This window comes from Gopherus evgoodei, chromosome 18, assembly GCF_007399415.2.
Source record: "Gopherus evgoodei ecotype Sinaloan lineage chromosome 18, rGopEvg1_v1.p, whole genome shotgun sequence".
Taxonomy (NCBI): Eukaryota; Metazoa; Chordata; order Testudines; family Testudinidae; genus Gopherus; species Gopherus evgoodei.
Genome location: NC_044339.1, coordinates 8,258,448 through 8,277,334, shown reverse-complemented (window position 1 = coordinate 8,277,334; position 18,887 = coordinate 8,258,448). Strand labels below are relative to the sequence as shown.

Below are 18,887 nucleotides of genomic sequence, written 5' to 3'. Positions count from 1 at the left end.
GCCTCCCTTCCCGGCCCCCACATCAGAAATTACTTCTGGCCTGTGTTATGCAGGATCACTGTGATCTCTTCTGGTCTTCAGATCTATTCATCTATTAAATTAGAATGTGTATGCCCCTTGTAGCCTCAAAATCTCTCACACAGGAAACTGTTACTAAATTTACTGTTCACAATATTTTGCTGCCCTAGGAATGGAGCTATTCTATTTACATGCCAGAGCAGATTTCATTTTACTGCTTCTGCCTCTCTCCCTGCCGCTGCCCCCACTCTAGCAAAACAACCCTTGCATTTCCCATAGGCCTGGTGCAATGGCTCTGGTAGGGTAGCCAAAAAGCAAAGTTGCAGGCCAGTACCCTTCTCTGGGGGACTCATGGTCAGTGGTTCTGCTCCCTAGCTCCTGAAAGTGATTTGGGATCCTTCTAATGTGTTTGCAGGATCAACTTTTGAAACTCAAGTCTACAGAGGACCCATAGGGCAGGTGACACCCGAAGCTGTGTGAAATGTCCTCAGCAAAAGCCAGGTCTGGTCTGCTTTCAGACAGCGGCTCAGCTGGGCTGAGAAGATCCTGGCCCATCTAGTGCTGGGGGGGGGAGGGGGGCACAGAGGTTTCTGGCTCCACGTGCACCTGAAACTGAGGATCAGGCTAGGCCCGTTCTAGGCTACGGAAAATTGTGTTGTGATCTCATGCTACTACGATGGTGTTTAATGGGCCCGGCCCTGCCTGGAGCAAAGCTCCCTCCCCTCCCGACAAGGGCCCAGCCACACGGCCGAGCTGGAGCTCAGAGTCCAGCCGGGTCGCCCCTCTCCAGTTACGCACTTTGCGTAGCCCTGCCGCTCCCCCGCGCCGGCTACGTCAGGCAGCCGCCGCATTCACCGCTTGGCAATAGCTCCCCTACGCGATCTGCGTAACCCGGGCCCTCTCGGCGTCCCTGAGCCTCGGGGTGGGATTGAGCACCGAGCCGGCCTGAGGAGACGGGAGAGCGGGGAGGCGGCGGCAGCTTAGCACGGTGCCCCCCCTTCCTCCCTGACGGTTTGCGGGCGGAGACGCACGGTAGGACAAGGGACGGGGTGTTTCTGCCTGGCTTGGACCTGGACATTGCGTTTGGGGGGGCGGGTTCCCCCAGCCCGGGGTCCTGGGGGAGCCCCCCTCACTGGGGTCTCCCCTCCCCGGGGGAGCGGAGCGGAGCAGAGCGGGGCGTTGCCCTCGCGCCTAGATCCACAGGTGGCTCCCCCGTCCCCCCCATTGGGGCTCAGGTTCAGACAGGGCTTCGCTGCCCCCCCCCCCAGGCCCCAGATTCACCCCCTAGGGGGAGTGGGGATGCTGGAGCCGGGCCCCCGAGTCTGAGCCCTTTGGGGAGCCGGGCACTCTGCTGCCCCTTGCTAGGTACCCTGCAGGGGAGCAGAGCTGCAGGAGCCTGGACGGGGAAATCCGCGTGAGTGTCAATGGAGGAAATGGGACCCTCACTCCACATCGCCCCCAGCCTTGCCCCCGTGCAGTGGGTGATAACAGGCCACATGCACACAGGAGCCTTCCTGCACCCTGGGTGGATCGGGTTTCTGGATCTAGTCCTGTGTTTAAGCAGCCTTCTCCAGCTGAGTGTTTAGGATTCTAGCAGTAATAACTGTATTTGCACTGATGCATTCCCCCGCGGCTGATGTCTGTACCCACTCAGAGATACATCATCTCTTTACTGTGTCCCACAGTACCGCTCCACATTTAACCATCTTCATGGTTTAATAAGGAGTGCTTTCTCCCCTAGAATCTTACTGAATCAGGGCCGCTGCCTGTCACTCTGGCTGGCTCCCTGCTACCTTCCCTTGAAGACACCTTGGAGCAGGACTGTGCAGAGCCTTGGTCTCTGCTCTACTCTCCCTGCACTCTGCCCATGCCTCATTCCTAACCTCTCCCATTCTGTTAGTTCTTCCCTCCCTGGGCTCCTGTAGCAGGTATCTACTCCTTTTTCCTTCCCTCCCCAAAATAAGTTTCCTTCATGTCAATTTCCTCCCCAGGGAAGTGCTGTGTGTTTTGTTTTTAAATATTTTCTAACATCTGATCCAAAACAATATTTACGCTTGTTTTACTCAAATAAAAAGCTCTCACAGAACTACACAGGAAACACTATAATCAACAAAAACAATGAGGAGTCTGGTGACACCTTAAAGACTAACAGATTCACTTGGGCATAAGCTTTCATGGATAGAAAACCCATTACTACTACTTGCATCTAAAGAAGTGAGTTTTCTACCCATGAAAGCTTATGCCCAAATAAATCTGATAGTCTTTAAGGTGCCACCGGGCTCCTTGTTGTTTTTGTAGATACAGACTAACACGGCTACCCCTCTGATACTATAATAAACACTATCACATATTTATAGATTAAATTATATACAGTTTAAGATCATATATGGGTCCCTTATCATCTTAAATGTCTCTGGTTGATCTCTGAAAGTGAAATTCACCCCTGTGCAGGGGACCAGCACAAAGCTGAAAATAGACAAATTCAGACTTGGAATAAGACATCTTTAACAGAGAGGGTAATTAATCATTGGAACAATTTACCGTGGGATGTAGTAGATTTTCCATCATTGAAATTTTAAAATAAAAATTAGCCATCTTTCTAAAAACTTGATCTAGCTTGAACAGGCAGTTGTAGGCTTGACACAGCGTTCAATGGGTGAAATACTCTGGCCAGAGCTATAAATGAGGTCAGACTAGATTATCATAATGGTCCATTCTGGCCTTAAAATCTACGAAAGGTCTATGCACCGTGTAAATCCCACTTGATCCCTATTCTGAGGGTTTAAATTAGATATAAGTGTTCATTGGCCTTTTGCTGGCCCTTTGTGCACCCTGAATGGAAAAAAAGGCCTGATCTAAAGACCAATGAGATGAGTGAGTTTTGCTTGAGGTCCCAATAAAATAATGCCATTACTGTCAACTCCAAATGTTCAGATTTTCTGAATCAGGCTGCAAAAATCATGAGTTTGTCTTTAAAATTATGAGCTTTTAAATAAAATATACTTTGGATTATTTTTATTTGCTTCTTGGTTTTTTGAACCTTTAGAGCTTCTTAGGTATGGACAGAGTGAAGGGGGAGTACAATGAGATGCAAACAGAGACAGCAGAAGCTGAGTTTTACAGAGCCTTCAAGGTGACTTGCTGGGGAAGGCAGTGGAGGGGTGTAATCACTATCAGTTCTTTAGGATGCTTTGTGTTTTTTAGCTTTTCTCCGCAACCACAAATGCTAGCAAAAACTTTTATTTATTTTTTTTAAGAAAGCTGAGATTTTCCAGGCATTGTCCTGCTTCCCTGTGGTTTGCATTAAGTATACAGCTCTGCAGCGGAATTCTACATTATATTTGTGTGTTTTATGTCAATGTATAATCCATTCTGAAAAGTAAATATGTTTGTTGTGCTCTTGTGCATAGGTGGACCTAGGTTCTGCAAGCACTTAAATGTGTGTGTGACTTTACTCATATGAGTAGTCCAGTGGAAGTTAATGAGAACTCATGTGCGTAAAGCTGCTTATGTTATAAATGTTTTCAAGATTATGGCCTTAATCAGCTTTTAGAGAGGAAGGATGATCTAGTGGTTAGAGCACTGACTTGAGAGATCCAAGAGATCGTTGTTGCATCCGACGAAGTGGGTATTCACCCACGAAAGTTCATGCTCCAAAACGTCTGTTAGTCTATAAGATGCCACAGGATTCTTTGCTGCTTTTTGAGAAATCCAGGTTCAATTCCCTGTTCTGCCACAGACTTCTTGTGTGACCTTGGGCAAATCACTTAGCCTGGCTGTGCCTCAGTTTACAAATGAGGATCATGACACTTCCCTACCACATAGAGGTGTTGTAAGGATAGCAAATACATTAAAAAGGTTGTGAGGAACTTTGAGATCTACTGATGAAAGATAAGAGTTAGGTGGTGGTATAGCAAATTACAGTCTTCCTCTGGATAAGATTTTTTAATGTTGCATTGCATTTTTCTGTCAGCATCTGAAATAACTCTTCTGACTGCTATTCTAAAAGTGGTATAAATTAGAATTTCCAAAATAACCATTTGAAGTTCCTTTAATTCATTTGCCCAAACTGCATTTACAGGAATAATAAGGCATTTGTATGAATAGTAAGAGCATCCACTGTTACATTAGATAAGATTTTAAAATATAAGGGATACAACCCGAATGCTTGAAGGGATAAGCCAATCACTAACTGCCTGAGGTTACAAAGACATTTCCCTTAATGGCAGTTTATTCTATAATTGCCCATTTCTGAGTTTTTTTTTCACTTTCCTCTGAAGCATCTGAAACTGCTGGAAAGAGGATAGTAGACTAACTGGTCTGTTGGTCTCATACGATGTGTCAGTCTTTGCATTTCTACACATCCGGTAATAGCCAAGTGATAGAAATTGACAGAGAGTGCTTTTGTTTTATCGTTGAAAAAAGCATAACTATTCTCTTATACATTAACCTTATTGTGCCTTTCCTCCTAAAGACGAAATCAGGGAAACCTAAATAAAATCTCCCTCGTTCTATTGACGCCAGCAGAGCTCTTGTATGGCCATGTTTCAGGACAGCACCCCAATTTAAGAAAGTGCTCAATCCCATTGAAGTTTAAACTATCTTAAAGTTACAAATGTACTTAAATAGTTTAAACAGAAAGAGACTTACACGCATGCTAAAGTGCTTTCCTGGACTGGGGCCCATGTGATTAAAGATTACTTACATGAATAAGGTTTTGCAGAGTCAAGCCCAATGCTGGGCAATCTGGAGATGTTATTCAATGGTCATGAAGAAGAATATATTATCTGGTTGTAATTTTGTTAAATATGCTCCCCCGCTTTGCATTGAATCCATCATGTGGTCACCTTGTGCTCTGTGTGTCTGTATTATTGTGTAGTGTATGTCTGTTATATCCTAGTCTTGCAATCCGATCCCTGTGGGCAGATCTTTGCTGCCACATAAACCACAGTGATTTCAGTGAGCCTCCACATGGTCAGAAAGTCTGCCTAGGCCAACCCAGTTGCAGGCCTTTAGCCTTATACTGTAAACTGGTTGAGGGTTTCCTCCTTGATCTGTACAACTCTGAGTGTGCTGTCAGCTCTTCACAAATATTACGGTGAGAGGTAATACAGAGCCCCTCAGTGCTATTCAGGTATTGTTGTGTGATGCAAGACAGTCCATCCTTCCAGCATCTCAGGTCCCTGCTTCCTACCTTCTAATCATCCCTGCTCCTTTTTTCTTGGAGAATGAGACTCAGAAACTAAAAGCTAAATTGTGTCTTCCTTTGAACCAATGCAACCCCACTGGGTCAATGAGATGGCTCAGGTGCATTTGAGGGTTCCTAGGATTTAACCCATTCTGCTGGTTGGCAGTTCCAAGCATCTATATTTTAGCATAGGAGCGAATGTGAAGCTAGTATGCCTATGTTTGCTTTTCCATCGGTAGGGAACACTCAAGTGTTTTACAGCCGTGGAGCTTTCATATAGGATTATTATTTTACTTTTAATTGGATTGCTAAAGTCATTATATAAAATACAGCACCTTTCAAGACAACAAAGGGCACTTTATGTGAAAAGCTGCTGGTAAAAATTTTTCAAGTGACAGCTCAGATTATGGAAATGATTTGGACTGCTGGATTACCTTGCTTGAGACAGGGGCACCTACTTCAGTGAAACAAGCCGAATATAATCCCAGATTTGCAGGGCTCTACCTTCCAATTTTAATAGCAGCAAGATATGATTGTTTATCAGGTAGGCCAATATGTTGAATTTGACTAAAGCAGATGTTGTTATTCCTGACACTGCACTTCAGAAAATCCAGCTGTTTCTAGATACCTATACATACTTAGATACCTAACTGTGGGGACCCATGTTCGAAAATTATTGCCCATAATATTACCTCAAAGCTCTGATTTGTGGATGTCAAAACACAGAGAATAGGGCTTCTTAGAACCTTAATAACTTTTCAGCAAATTCAACATAATTGGTGTGAAACTCCCAAATCCTTTTTTTAATGATACGTTTGTTGAGTTTTATGGAATAAAATTACATACAAAGAAGCTAGTGTAGTGTCATTTGTACAGTTGGTTGTATTGGTTACACTAGCAGGAAATAAATATTAGATCATGCAGGTGACTGTACTCCACACTAAAGTCAAAAATGAGGTAGATCATAAATAGATTGAAAACAATGTGCAGAAACTGCCTGGATAAACAGGTGCTCCCCATGTGAAGAAGGCGAGAGTGACTTATAGTAATTGAGGGAGTACTCTGAACTTTGTTCAGAATGGGAGCATTCGTGTCCATGGAATGTATATTCAGTCAAAAAATTAGCAGACACGTTATCTCTGGAATTAAATGTAAAGGTGAAAACACCTACTGTGCAATCCCAGCTTCTGCAGATGGCATTTCTCCCAGGATACTGTCTCTAGACCCTGCTCAGCTACTCCATTTTTGGTGTTAGTCTATGGATGATAGTACCCTATAAATGTGACTCCCCTGGAATCTGTCATTCTTAGGCTTTCCTGTAATACCCAGCATCATAATATCCTAAGAGCTGCTCAGGAAAGTTAGATCTGTATTAAATTCTCCAGAAGTGCTAGTTTGGGCCCTTTGATGGCCAAGGAAATCTTCACTCTCGCTGGGAGCAAGTGGATTTTTCCAGTCATGTGTTTGTTATAATAATATGCTCACATCTGCAAGTCTGTAGGGCTGATAACAGAAATGCCAAGCTATGGTTTGCAAAAACTGCTGGCCCTTGAAATATGAGATATTTCATGGGAGCAATTTATTCAATAAGTTGGAGTCAGGATGACACTTTAGGGGGATCAGACTCTGGCTAATGCTCTAAAATAGATTTGTTTGCTCAAAAATAGAGCCTTGTGATTAGCTACATGATATGAAGTGTGCGGGTTTTGCTAAGCCTTACACTAAATGGTGTCAGTGCGATGGAGATCTGCAAGTCACATGTCCACATTCGAAAACCATGGCCGAACACGTGGCCTGTCATAGAGACAACAAGCTGCCTGAACTGATAGATCAGCAGCATACAGATGTGAGGCAGTGAAACAAATAGGGACTCTTTTATCGTTTGAGATTTCATAGAAAACTGTTAGTGAGTGGGTAAGGTTTAGCTCCCTTCTTCAGAATTACAGCTTAACCTAGTAAGTGCTGACTCGGTGCCGACCCAAATATCAGATTCCCAAGATGGAACTTCACTCAAGGCCAGCAGTGGAGCTGGGGAGACCACTCAATCCCTTGGGAATCGTGTGTCAGCTCCTGCCCTTCTTAGTCCGTACAGAGAATTAGTACAGTTTTATTATTTTGTTCGTTCATGGACTTTGGGTTGTGTTATTTCCATGGAAATATACTGAGATACCTCAGACCTGCATGGTCAAGTCATAGAACCAGGAAATGCATATGGGAGGGGCCTCAGTTTCCAGAAAGACAGGGGCATGAGTCATGGTGATCACCAGCTCTTGAAGAGAGCGATGGATTTCCTTGGCATTTAAACAGTAGCAGTTCCATAGGGGTAGGACCTGAATTTGCATATTTCTGAAATAATGGCAAGGCAATTCTGAATTGGGAGGAGCCCCCTCCTCTTTTGCAGACAAACCCAGGCTGCCTTGGGATACTGACTGATGAATGATTCTTTTTGAACAGAGAGTTTAAGGTCAGAAGGGACAATCAGATCATGTAGTCAGACCAGTCTATCACAGGCCTCTAATCCACCCAGCCACCCACACGCTAAACCCAACATCTGGAATTAGACCAAAGTACTACAGCCCTCAAGAGACTACACTCTTGTGTGCCACAGGCAGAGAATAAATAGATAAATCGAGGTGCACCATTACATGAGGCCCCTGCAGTGGCAGAGAATTGATTAGGTAAGATGTACCAATATGGTCCTAGCAAATGACCCCCAAGGTCACTGTCCTGGGGGGGAAATTCCATCCCAACCCCGCCCATGGAGATTGGTCCCATTCTGCACTCATTTATGATAAATTGTCACATGAATGCTGTCTGTGCATGTCTGTCCCTTCTAAAATTCCTAGTCTGATTAATGCTAGTCACAGCAGTTTGCCTTGACGCTTGCCCAAGCCAACTTAGATCCTCTCCCAAAGCCTGGTAAAATTAGAGTCTCTCCACTAGCTCCAATGAGCTTTGAATCAGGCCCTTCATGCCTTGCCCAGTGCACACAATGTGATGCACACCTAGAGGTAACATTTTTCTCACCTTGACTGGCACACCTAGCCACAGGTAGCACCCAGTTAGGAATTTAAGCGCAGGCAAAAATACAACTTTCTTGCCAAATCAGGGCCCTAATGCCTTGTTTGGCAGTTTAAAAGCATATCTGAACCCACCTTTTTACCATTGTTAAATGCCCTAAATGTTTGAAAATCTACACCACTCTATGATTTCCTTTGTTCTGGTTATTGCCAAAATTATTAGCCTCCTTTCTCTAGCAGCATAAATGTGCCTAAAGCATTACGGTAGCAAAGTTGCAAATATCAAAACAGAACAAAAGTTCCTGCTATCACAAATCTTACAAACTCTGATCCTGAAGTCACCACTGATGAAATTGGTAGCAGAACCCCCATCAACTTAACTGGGTGCGGGACTGGACCTTAAAAGCAAAAATAGGTATGTTATGATTAACATACATAGCACACGACGGGGGAGGCGGTGTATAATCAACACACATAGGCATTGTGGAACAGGTGGGTGGGAGAACTGGAGGTAATAGATTTGGGGGGGGGTTGAAAGAGGAGCAAGGAGAACATAGGAGGAAATTTATCCCTGTGCAGAGGGCCAGCGCAAGACTGTGCAGTACTTCGGCCTTGTTTTGAGGAAACGTACTGGGAGGTTGAGCCAAGCAGACTGGAGCTGAGTTGGCAGTGAACAAAGGATGCAAAGCGAGCAGTGAAGAGCGAGCCTTGAGCAGAGTATAGGAAGCAGGATGGGATGTAGAAAATCCAATAATTGCAACAGAAAAGTCAGTTAGAAAACAGTTTTCCCTTTTTAATCAGAGGCTGCTTCTGAGCTGAACTTTCTTATCTGAATGAAGTACTTCCAGCATAATGAACAAAGGGGTAATTTGGTTTTGGGGGGGGGTGGGGGTGTATAAATTCCCAGACTGCAATAAATTAGTCATTGTGATAAGTGGCAGGGCTTTTGTACTACATGTTATTTTAGTGGTTTGCATGTGTGAGGCATATGCTTCATTAGTATTCAATGAGCCCAGATCCTTTGCAGCTTGAAGTGGATTCCTAATCTGTTGTGTAAAGTGTAAATAATTAACTGTATTATGGAAACACTTGATAATTGTTGAAGGTGAAGACAAGGTGAAGCCTGAAGCCAGGTTGAGTGTGTTTTGTACAATATCACACCATTGGGTAAACACACAAGGCTGCCTTTGGCAGACTCAATCAAAGACAGAGCCAGGAAATGCAATCACTGGAAAGGAAAATCTATCAGTCACTTTCCTCAGTACTTTAAAATACCATTGTTTTTTTCATTATTTTGAAGGTGAGAATGACTGAGGAACAGAAGTGGAGCAGGTGGGCTTGGAGACGACTCCGGATGGCTGAACAGACGGATGCAAAGGAGCCATGCGAGCTTGTGGGTAAACAGCTGGGCGAACCAGGAAGGTTTGCATACGCAGCCCTCTGTGGGATATCTCTGGCTTGCTTGTTTCCTGAAAAGGAGCAAAGGTAGGATGGTGCACAAAGCAGATTTTGTGCAGTAGCTGAGACAGAGTCTGATAACAAGCCAATCATGTGCATGGGATAGATTAGATTATATAGAAAAAGAGCGCCAAGCTGGCACTAGTGGCTGCATGCGGCTGTCCTTCCAAAGGCCAAGGAAGAGGACTCTTAAGCGTGCCATAGGGGTTAAATCAGAGGTTTTAGACCAGCTCCTTTGAGGTTCTGAAGTTTATGGGAATTGAGGTTCCACACAGGATCAGATCCTTTGTTTTTGAAGGTATATCCCTGATTCAGGAAAGGCCCAAGCCTATGATCTCTGTGAAATCTTACAGAAAAAAGCTTTTTTGTGAGCTTTCCCCAGTGAAATCTTGCAGGAGTTTGTCATGTCCAAGATAACAGTGGCCTGTATTTTTTCTGCTCAAAGAGGTTGCGTTTACTCGGATCCTGCAAAATGCCTATAGATTGTCTCAAAATGAAGAAAATGTGCATCAGTTGGGCATCCATGAAAGAGATTTTGGGTAGAATTGTTGGAAGTGCCCAAGTGACTCGGGCATTTAAATCTCAAGACTTGTCTGCACTAGGAAATGTACTGTCATAACTATGCTACTATGGTTATACTGCTATAATTATAGGTGTAAATCCTAGTGTGGACACTCTTTTATTATAAGCATGTGTGCATGGGGCAGTATATATGTATAACTACAGCACTATAGTTATTTTCCCACGGAGACAAGCCGTAAGGCATTTCATGAGACTTAAATCTCTTTTGAAAATGGCACAAGTCATGTTGGCACTTTTGAAAATTTTACCCTTTCTCCTTACAGTGTCAAATACACTGTACAACCGCAAATAGAACATGGAAACAAATCTTCCCTTAATCTCCTGGACCAGGGGTGGCCAACCTGGGGCTCCGGAGCCACGTGTGGCTCTTCAGAAGTTAATATGTGGCTCCTTGTACAGGCACCAACTCCGGGGCTGGAGCTACAGGCACCAACTTTCCAATGTGCTGGGAGGTGCTCACTGCTCAACCCCTGGCTCTGCCACAGGCCCTGCCCCCACTCCACCTCTTCCCACCCCCTCCCCTGAGCCTGCCGGGCCCTTGCTTCTCTCCCACCCCCAAGCCTCCTGCACACCGCGAAACAACTGATCAGGAGGGAAAGGGAGGTGCGGTGGGGCTGCCGGTGGGCAGGAGGAGTGGTGGGGGGGTGTAATGAGGGGCTGCTGAGGTATTACTGTGGCTATTTGGCAATGTACATTGGTAAATTCTGGCTCCTCAGGCTCAGGTTGGCCACCCCTGTCCTGGACTATCAGGCTGCCTCAGTTGTGTCTTCAGATTCTGGGTCAGGACAGCAGGCATTGCATTCTGCTGGTACAGAGACAGGGGCTAATTATTCTTCCTTGTGAGCATGCCGCTTAATCCCATTCCCCTTCATGGCAGTTCCACACACACCTACCCGAGGGGAGCTCATATCCCAGAACGTCAATACAGAGCTTACAAGTTAAAAGCATTTCTCTACGTTTGATGCCTGGACAATGTTCATTTCTGGCAGGGAAGAAAATGCGGGTCTTGACTTATATTTTCAGCTGTTTTCAACCCATTTTCTCTGTAATTCCCACAGTCAGAGCCTCTGAAATGTAACAGTATTATTCATATGAATTTGTGCTTCCATAGCACATTGGAACAATAAGGAGAGAGATACAGCCTAAGACTGATATTAGGGGTTTTCATGGTTGTTTTCTTGACCATATTTACTTTCCTTTACATCTAAAATTTCCTTACACTTCACTGCAAAGTGAGTCTCTTAACACTGCTGATGCAAGCCCCAGGCCTACAAAGGTTAATGGTACTGGCCACTCCAGACTGCTTCCTTGCCTACTCAAAAAGCTGATCGTGTTCAGATATCTCTGCTGACTTTTCATCGGTTGTTTGATTTTTTGTGTGAACAACTAGAAATCTTTAGAAGTTGAAAGTAAGGCCCAGTGAAAAGCCGAGAAAAAACAGTAAAGATCTTTAAAGTGCTTTACATTAGTGGTTCTCAAAGATGGTCTGCCACTTGTTCAGGGAAAGGCCCTGGTGGGCCGGGCCGGTTTGTTTACCGGCCCGTCCACAGGTTCAGCTGATCGCAGCTCCCACTGGCCGCGGTTCACTACTCCAGGCCAATGGGGGCTGTGAGAAGGGCAGCCAGCACATCCCTCGGCCAACACCACTTCCTGTAGCTCTTATTGGCCTGAAGCAGCGTACCGCAGCCAGTGGAAGCCACAATCGGCCGAACCTGTGGACGCGACAGGTAAACAAACCAGCCTGGCCTGCCAGGGGCTTTCCCTGAACAAGCGTCAGACCGGCTTTGAGAACCACTGCTTTACATGCATTACATTATGTCTTGCACCACCTTTGTGAAGAATCCAAGTGTTTCAATCTCCTAAAACAGAGAGGGGTACAGACAGGTTAAGTAACTTGTCCTGGGTGACGTAAAAGAGCCAGGATTGCAGTGCAGCAGTGCTAACTTGTAGTCCTGCACTCTAACATACAGCCCACACTGTCACCTTTAAACAGCGATGTAAAACTTTCGCTTGACAGCCCAGGGCATTATTTATACCCCTACAAAACAATTTCTTTGCTTTCACCGTCTTTCTTTAATAAACTGAAGTGGAGAAGCTGAAGGCTAAGGCTGGGCCTTGAATGCCTTTTAATCAGCATTTCAACTCCTACCTGAAGTCTAAAATGAAGGTGACTTAGGAAAGAGGAAATGATGAATGTTTAACTCGTATTGCTTGTGTTGTCATGCAGCACCTTTAAGATGGAGTTTATTGAAGGCTTGGTGAAATGGCTTGAGTTGTCAGACGCTGTCTTGCCTGCCATGACTGCATTCACCAGCGGTTTGGGTGGTGAAGGCGCAGAAACCTTTGCTCAGATTTTACTGAAGGATCCTGTCTTGGCAAATAATCCAGTCATCATTACACAAGTAAGTTCATCCCTTCCCATCTTCCATTGGGCTTGTGGATAAAGGCCTTGTCAGAGCTGCCTGTCTGTTTTTGAAATTCTCTTTCTAGTGTATTGGGCATAGTAAATCCTCATTCTGTATGTATTTAAAACATCGGGTTACCTTCTGTTTAAAAAAAAAAGCAGGAGAGGAATAGAGTGACTGACTTTCCACCCCTCCATTCATTCATCCATCCATCCATCTAGTGTGTGAGTGCTAGACATCTGACCTGGCTAGATTCCACTGAATAAGTGATGCCTAGAGTCTCTGAAACCTTCTCTGCTTCAAAATGTGCTGTACACCCAGTGCATAGAGCCCTTTATTCTAACCCTTTCACTGCTACTATGCTACTGCTGCTCTGTTCTTCTACTCCCCATCTACATTTGGCTGAAATCAGCGGAACACTTAAGGCAGGTCTACACTTGAGTGAAAACGCAACTTCGCCACCAGGAGAGCTGCTCCCATTGACATAGTTAATCCGCCTCTGCCTCATAGTTCTACCAATGTAAGTTTGTAGTGTGGACCTAGCCTTAGACATGATAGGCCTGAATCTCATTTACACTTCGACCCCTTTACTCAGCTCAGGCAGTGCAAAAGGTCTTCAAGTAAACATACAAAGCTACTTTCAGGTGATGTCTACACTACCACGTATGTCAGCATAACTTCTGTCACTCAGGGGTGTACAACAAAGACTCTTCTTGAATGTCCAGGGACTTTGTGTCTTTGGTTCGAAGAGAACAGTAGAATATAAGAGTCTCAGCTATTGATTTGGTGTTTCTGAGACAAGCGTTCGAGGAGTTGTATTTCCTCACTGGTAGAATAGTGGAACTTCTTCAAATAGCTCACATGAGGAATTATATGAGGAAAAGGTCTCTCTAGATTGATGCACCTGAGGCTTTTTCTGATGTAACTGTCAAAACTTCGGTGAGTAGGAACCGCCATATACTCAAACTGAGATCAGTGTTTCCTTGTGACTTGAAGGTAAACAACCTAAGAGACAAACCTTTGACTGCTTTTATCCTCCCATTCTGTGCTTTCCTGCTGTCTCTGTATTCTGCACGTACTCACTTCACTTTTATGATTTGTTTATTTGAGTTCTGATAACCATAGACTTCTGGAATTCGGTGACAAGTTCCTGTTAGTGCTACGGAATGTGCTTTTTTTAGAGTTGTTGTTTGATAATTGTTCTGCAGTGATGCTGAAGGGATGATTCATGAAGGCAGGTGGCTGAGTGGGTTTATGGGGATGTACAGAAGTACTTCTTTTTACCTTCTGTTGCACATTGGGCACAGTCTGCCCTGGGCTGAGATTTTCTTTTCTTTGTTGTGAAGTGGCAGGGAGGACTGAACATAAGTCATATCTTGATGCTTGTAAAGACACATGTTCTTGTGGATATTACAGATTAAAGGCCAACTTCTGCTGTCTGTTCTGAATGCTGTATTTTTCTCCTCGTCTAATTTTCTTACACTTCTGCTTTTAAATTCCCAACCTTCTGATGTCTCTCCCCATTCCTTGATTCTAAGAAGAGAGAGGCTGATTCTTATCAATGTCGTTAGCACTCTTCCCTATCTTCACGGTGTATCTTAACTAGAATCTGTTGATTGAGTGAAATCTTGAGGATTATGGGTATTATTTATGTTCATTTCCAGTGACTAATGCAGTTCAGTGTTGGTAAGATGAATCTTTTAAGGACAGTTAGCTCTGGCAAGTAAGCCAGCAGTGATACTGACTGGAGATTGCTTTGCACACATAAAGCATCTCGGTAAAAATAAACCTTCAATGAAAACTAGTAAACTCTGTCTTGGAATGTATTTAAATAATCTTGTTGTTGTAAGGAACGTTGCTAGTAAACTTTTCAAAGAGGAAGTTATTGTAGGTGTCCTCACGAAAGGGCAAAATTGAGCTTGTGTCCTTTTTTGTTTCTTTTTGGTATGTAAAGAAGAGCTGAAAGCTTGTTACTCCTGCTTGATTTTTGGCTAAGGAATATCTAAAATGTCTGTTTTACCTTGTTTTTCTTCAAGAGGCCTCCCATGGGTGATCCGGAAATGTGGAATAGAAGTGTTGGGGAAAGGGTGTTGAATCTTTAACAAAACAACTTCTCATCCAGCTGTTTATTGGGTTTGGGGGTTAAATAAGTATTAACAAAAATATACAAAATCCAAAGAGTCTGAATAAAAATCACTTCCCTTTCTCTGTCGGTTTTCACAAGTTTGGTATCTGTGGTGTCACAAAACTACTGGGTCTCTAGTTCAGTGGCTCTCAAGCAGGGTACATAGAGATCTTCCAAGGGGGTATATCCACTCATCTAGATACTTGCCTAGTTTTACAACAGGCTACATAAAAAGCACTAGCGAAGTCAGTACAAACTAAGATTTCATACAGCCAATGACTTGTTTATACTGCTCTGTATGCCGTACACTGAAATGTAAGTATAATATTTATATCCAGTCCATGTATTTAATAATTATATGGTAAAAATAAGAACATAAGCATTTTTTCGGTAGTAGTGTTCTGAGACGCTTTTGTATTTTTATGTCTGATATTGTAAGCAAGTAGTTTTTAAGTGAGATGAAACTTCCGAGGGTACACAAGACAGATCAGACTCCTGCAAGGGATATAGTACTCTGGAAAGGTTGAGAACCACTGCTCTAGTTGTCCACAGAGTTTTACAGGAGAAGCAGGACGTGAATTTCAAATGTAAAAAACAAGCTTTTGTAAGACTGTTTAAAAGAGCCTCTTATGCCAGCTTCATACATCATAAAGAAGCAAACAAGGGCACAGAGCCAATTTCTTTTTTCTTTTGTACATCATCTTAACAGAACTACTGATGAGACAGGAAACGAAAGAACAGACTATTATTTTTGATCTAAATTAATCAATCCTTGTTTTGTTCCAGTTGACAGCACACGCGAGTGTAGTTCAAAGTCTGAGACAATTAGAAACAGGTGGGCACACCTCTAGCATCTAATATTAGCATTAGCCCCAGTTTGTCACTCAGTCGGAATATCTGCACCCACCTTTCAGCTTTTGAGACCTGCTTCAATCCTCCAAACTCCCAGGCCAGTGGTTTCAAAAATGCGTGCCTGGAGTTAAGCTCCATATTTAGCCACCTAATTAAGTGGCCTTAGTTTAAAAAATGCTGAGCCTCCCATAACTCCCACTGAAGCCTCTTCTGCCAATTGAACGTGCCTCCCATCTAGGTCAAACCTATCAAGAATTGTTATCCTGCTACAAACACCCCAAGGGTTTGCTGCCCGACTCCTACTCTTTTCTGGGTCAGCGGGTAATATTCACTTAGAAATGATGGCTGGGAACAATGTTGATCATTCACTTAAATTACGTGTAAAGATTTTAAAGTAAATTGACGCCTGTTTGCTTGTTCTTCCGGAAAGACTTTTCCCCGGTCTGTTTGTTCCTGCACGGGTGACAGAACAGGGAAACACTGTGGAGTGGCTCCACTCCTGCATAAACTCATGCATGTCTGGGATAGGCAAGAGCATGACCCAGAGGGGTTAGAGTGGCCGCCTTGGGGTCCAGGATTAGGCTGGGGAGCAGGGAGTGGGACTTTGTGGGTCTGGAACATCTCAAAAACAGGTATGAACACTGGGGAGCCTCCTTCCCAGCCTGGAACCATCTGCCCTTCCCCTCCACCAAGTCTCAGTACCTCGTGTCACTCTCTTCTTGCCCCCCTATTTGCAAGAAGCTCCTTCCTCCATCTGTATTCATGTAATTGATTTGCACATCTGAATTATACAGCAGAACCTTCTCCATCTGGGAATAATATTACAGAGCCCAGGGAGTTACACTGGTTTTGGGAATATCTATATTTCCCCCCTCTTGCATTAGCAATTGGCTAAGAGCAGCTCACTCACCATTTCAGATTTCCCATACTTGGGGGTGAAAAGAGGGTTGGAAGAGTTTCTAGGACTCAAATTATGCATAGGTGCGGGGGGACTCATAATCATAAACTCCCTGGCAGCATCCTGGTTCTTCAGCTGTGCTCTTCATTTCCAAAGAGATTCCAAATTTTCCCTATAAACATGCACACGTCTGGCTTTTCTTCACAATTCCTTCCTGGTAGGCAAGAGAGAGGCATGTCGACTGAATCAGTGCTGTATGCTGTGTCTGCACACAACCTTAAACACTGTGAGTGATGAAACAAAAGGAGAACATAGTCATAACAACAGCAGTTTGTCCTTCGTTAGCACCCTCCGTCTAAGCTCATAATTAATCCTCACAGCCTATATGTGAAAGGCCTGTATTACTCTGTTTTCTAGATGGGGAAACTGAGGCCCAGAGAAATTAAATTCAAACATCTTTAAAAGTGACCATCAGTTCTGGTGCTCAGCCTGAGGTTATGTCTACACTGCAATTAAACGCCCACAAATGGACCGTGTCAACTGACTCAGGATCACAGGGCTCAAGCTAAGGGGCTATTTGATTGTGGTGTGGATGTTTGGGCGCAGACTGGAGCCCGAGCTCTGGAGCCCAAGCCCAAAAGTCTACATCACAATTAGACAGCCATGCATTTTTAACTGCAGTGTAAACCTACCAAGAGACACCTGGTTTTTCAGGTGAGCACGCATAGCTACCATTGACTTTAGCTAAAGTTATGGAAGCTCAGAGCTTCTGAAGATCAGGTCTAAGGTACTTCAGTTTGGGCATCCAAAACTTGGAGACCGCTGTTGAAAATCTGGACCTAAGTGAGTTGACCAAAGTCACACAGCATGTTTGTGGCAGAGACAGAACCCACATCTCCAGATTCACAAGCCCTGTATAATTGCTTGGTGCAATCCGATGGTGATATGTTAATCTGTGATAAATTTACATACTGCTCCTTTGTACATAAGTGAATTGTTCTGCCACTTTGCAGGTGACTATTTCTGCCCAATTGCATATAGCAGGATATGGATACTTTTGCATTTAAAGCATCCAGTTTTGATACACATTGTTTTACTGAAATGATCCACTATGGTTTCTCATATTCATATATTTACATGCTAAAATCACTTAATTATAGTGTATGTCTAATTCATTATTTTATTTTAGATTTTTGGGTAAAATGCCATCAAATTTAACTTACTTGTTTCATGTTTTGTTTTAGGATCTTGTGTCCTTCTCTCTTAAGGATGGTAAGTGTTCTTTGTTTTTAATGAGTTTTATAATATAGACTTATTGACATCACATACAGTAAAACAAAATCTTATTGCAAAGGTGAATATACTATCCCAACTATTATAATGTTATTTCCGTTCTTTTAATGTCAGCAGCACACTGTTTCCCTACTTTAACTTCAAGAAAACCATTTTTTGTGCTGTAATATAAATGTTTAATAGTAACCTGCAGTTAACGAATCTGTCCTGCTTTGTGATCTCCTGATCCTACAAACCTCTTTACATCATGGTTTAACATGTAAATGTGTCCAGTGTCAGAAAAGTTCTGAAGCTAAATAATTAAAATGATTTTTTTTTTTCTGAAGAGGCTTATGGAATTTAGGTGCCCAGCTCCCACTGAAAGTCAATCAGGCCATTTTGAAAATCTCTGCCTAAACTGTTTATTCTGTAAATTCCTTCAAGTACTGGCAACCTGTCCAGGGAATAAATTCTTCATCTCCTGTGAAGCCTATTTTGAACAAATGATAATATTTTTGTTTTCTTTAATAAGCGAATGTTTTGTTTTAATCCAGGAGGTGGATTAAATTGCTAGAATGAAATTTCTAATGCTATAAAGAATGCCTAACTGTAGCATGTCAGATCAATGACTGCACTTTGCAGCTGTGTGTTTTCAATTCACCTTTGCACGGGACTGAAGTTAATTTATTGTTGTTAAGCCTCATCCACCTCAGGACAAAGTGGCTTTTTTTCCTTGGCTTTCTCAGTTTATTTTTAATGGAAAACTGGAAAGTTAGGCAGCTATTATAAGAAAGGTTACTACATCCCTCTGAAATAATGCAAAGTAATATTTTCATGTCATCAAAGGGGGAGGGATAGCTCAGTGGTTTGAGCATTGGCCTGCTAAATCCAGGGTTGCGAGTTCAATCCTTGAAGGGGCCATTTGGGGATTGGTCCTGCTTTGAGCAGCAGGTTGGACTAGATGATCTCCTGAGGTCCCTTCCAACCCTAATTATGATTTATCATCTTGCAAGTGTATTTATCCCTGTGCTGGAAAAGCAGAAACCAAGCTGTGAATTTGCAAAGAGGC

The 18,887-nt window shown here is 43.4% G+C and overlaps 1 protein-coding gene across 3 annotated transcripts in view; it reads left to right on the top strand.

Annotated features, from left to right (window-relative positions):
- Positions 1-916: 916 nt before the first annotated feature.
- TMCO4 (transmembrane and coiled-coil domains 4) overlaps positions 917-18,887 on the top strand; it is an 83,937-nt gene continuing 65,966 nt past the window's right edge. For all 3 annotated transcript variants that reach the window (XM_030537725.1, XM_030537724.1, XM_030537726.1), the window contains exons 1-4: positions 917-1,050; positions 9,527-9,711; positions 12,494-12,668; positions 17,791-17,818. In XM_030537725.1, the coding sequence (XP_030393585.1) occupies positions 9,533-9,711; positions 12,494-12,668; positions 17,791-17,818 (382 nt within the window). In that variant the 5' untranslated portion in view covers positions 917-1,050; positions 9,527-9,532. The remainder of the gene's footprint in view (positions 1,051-9,526; positions 9,712-12,493; positions 12,669-17,790; positions 17,819-18,887) is intronic.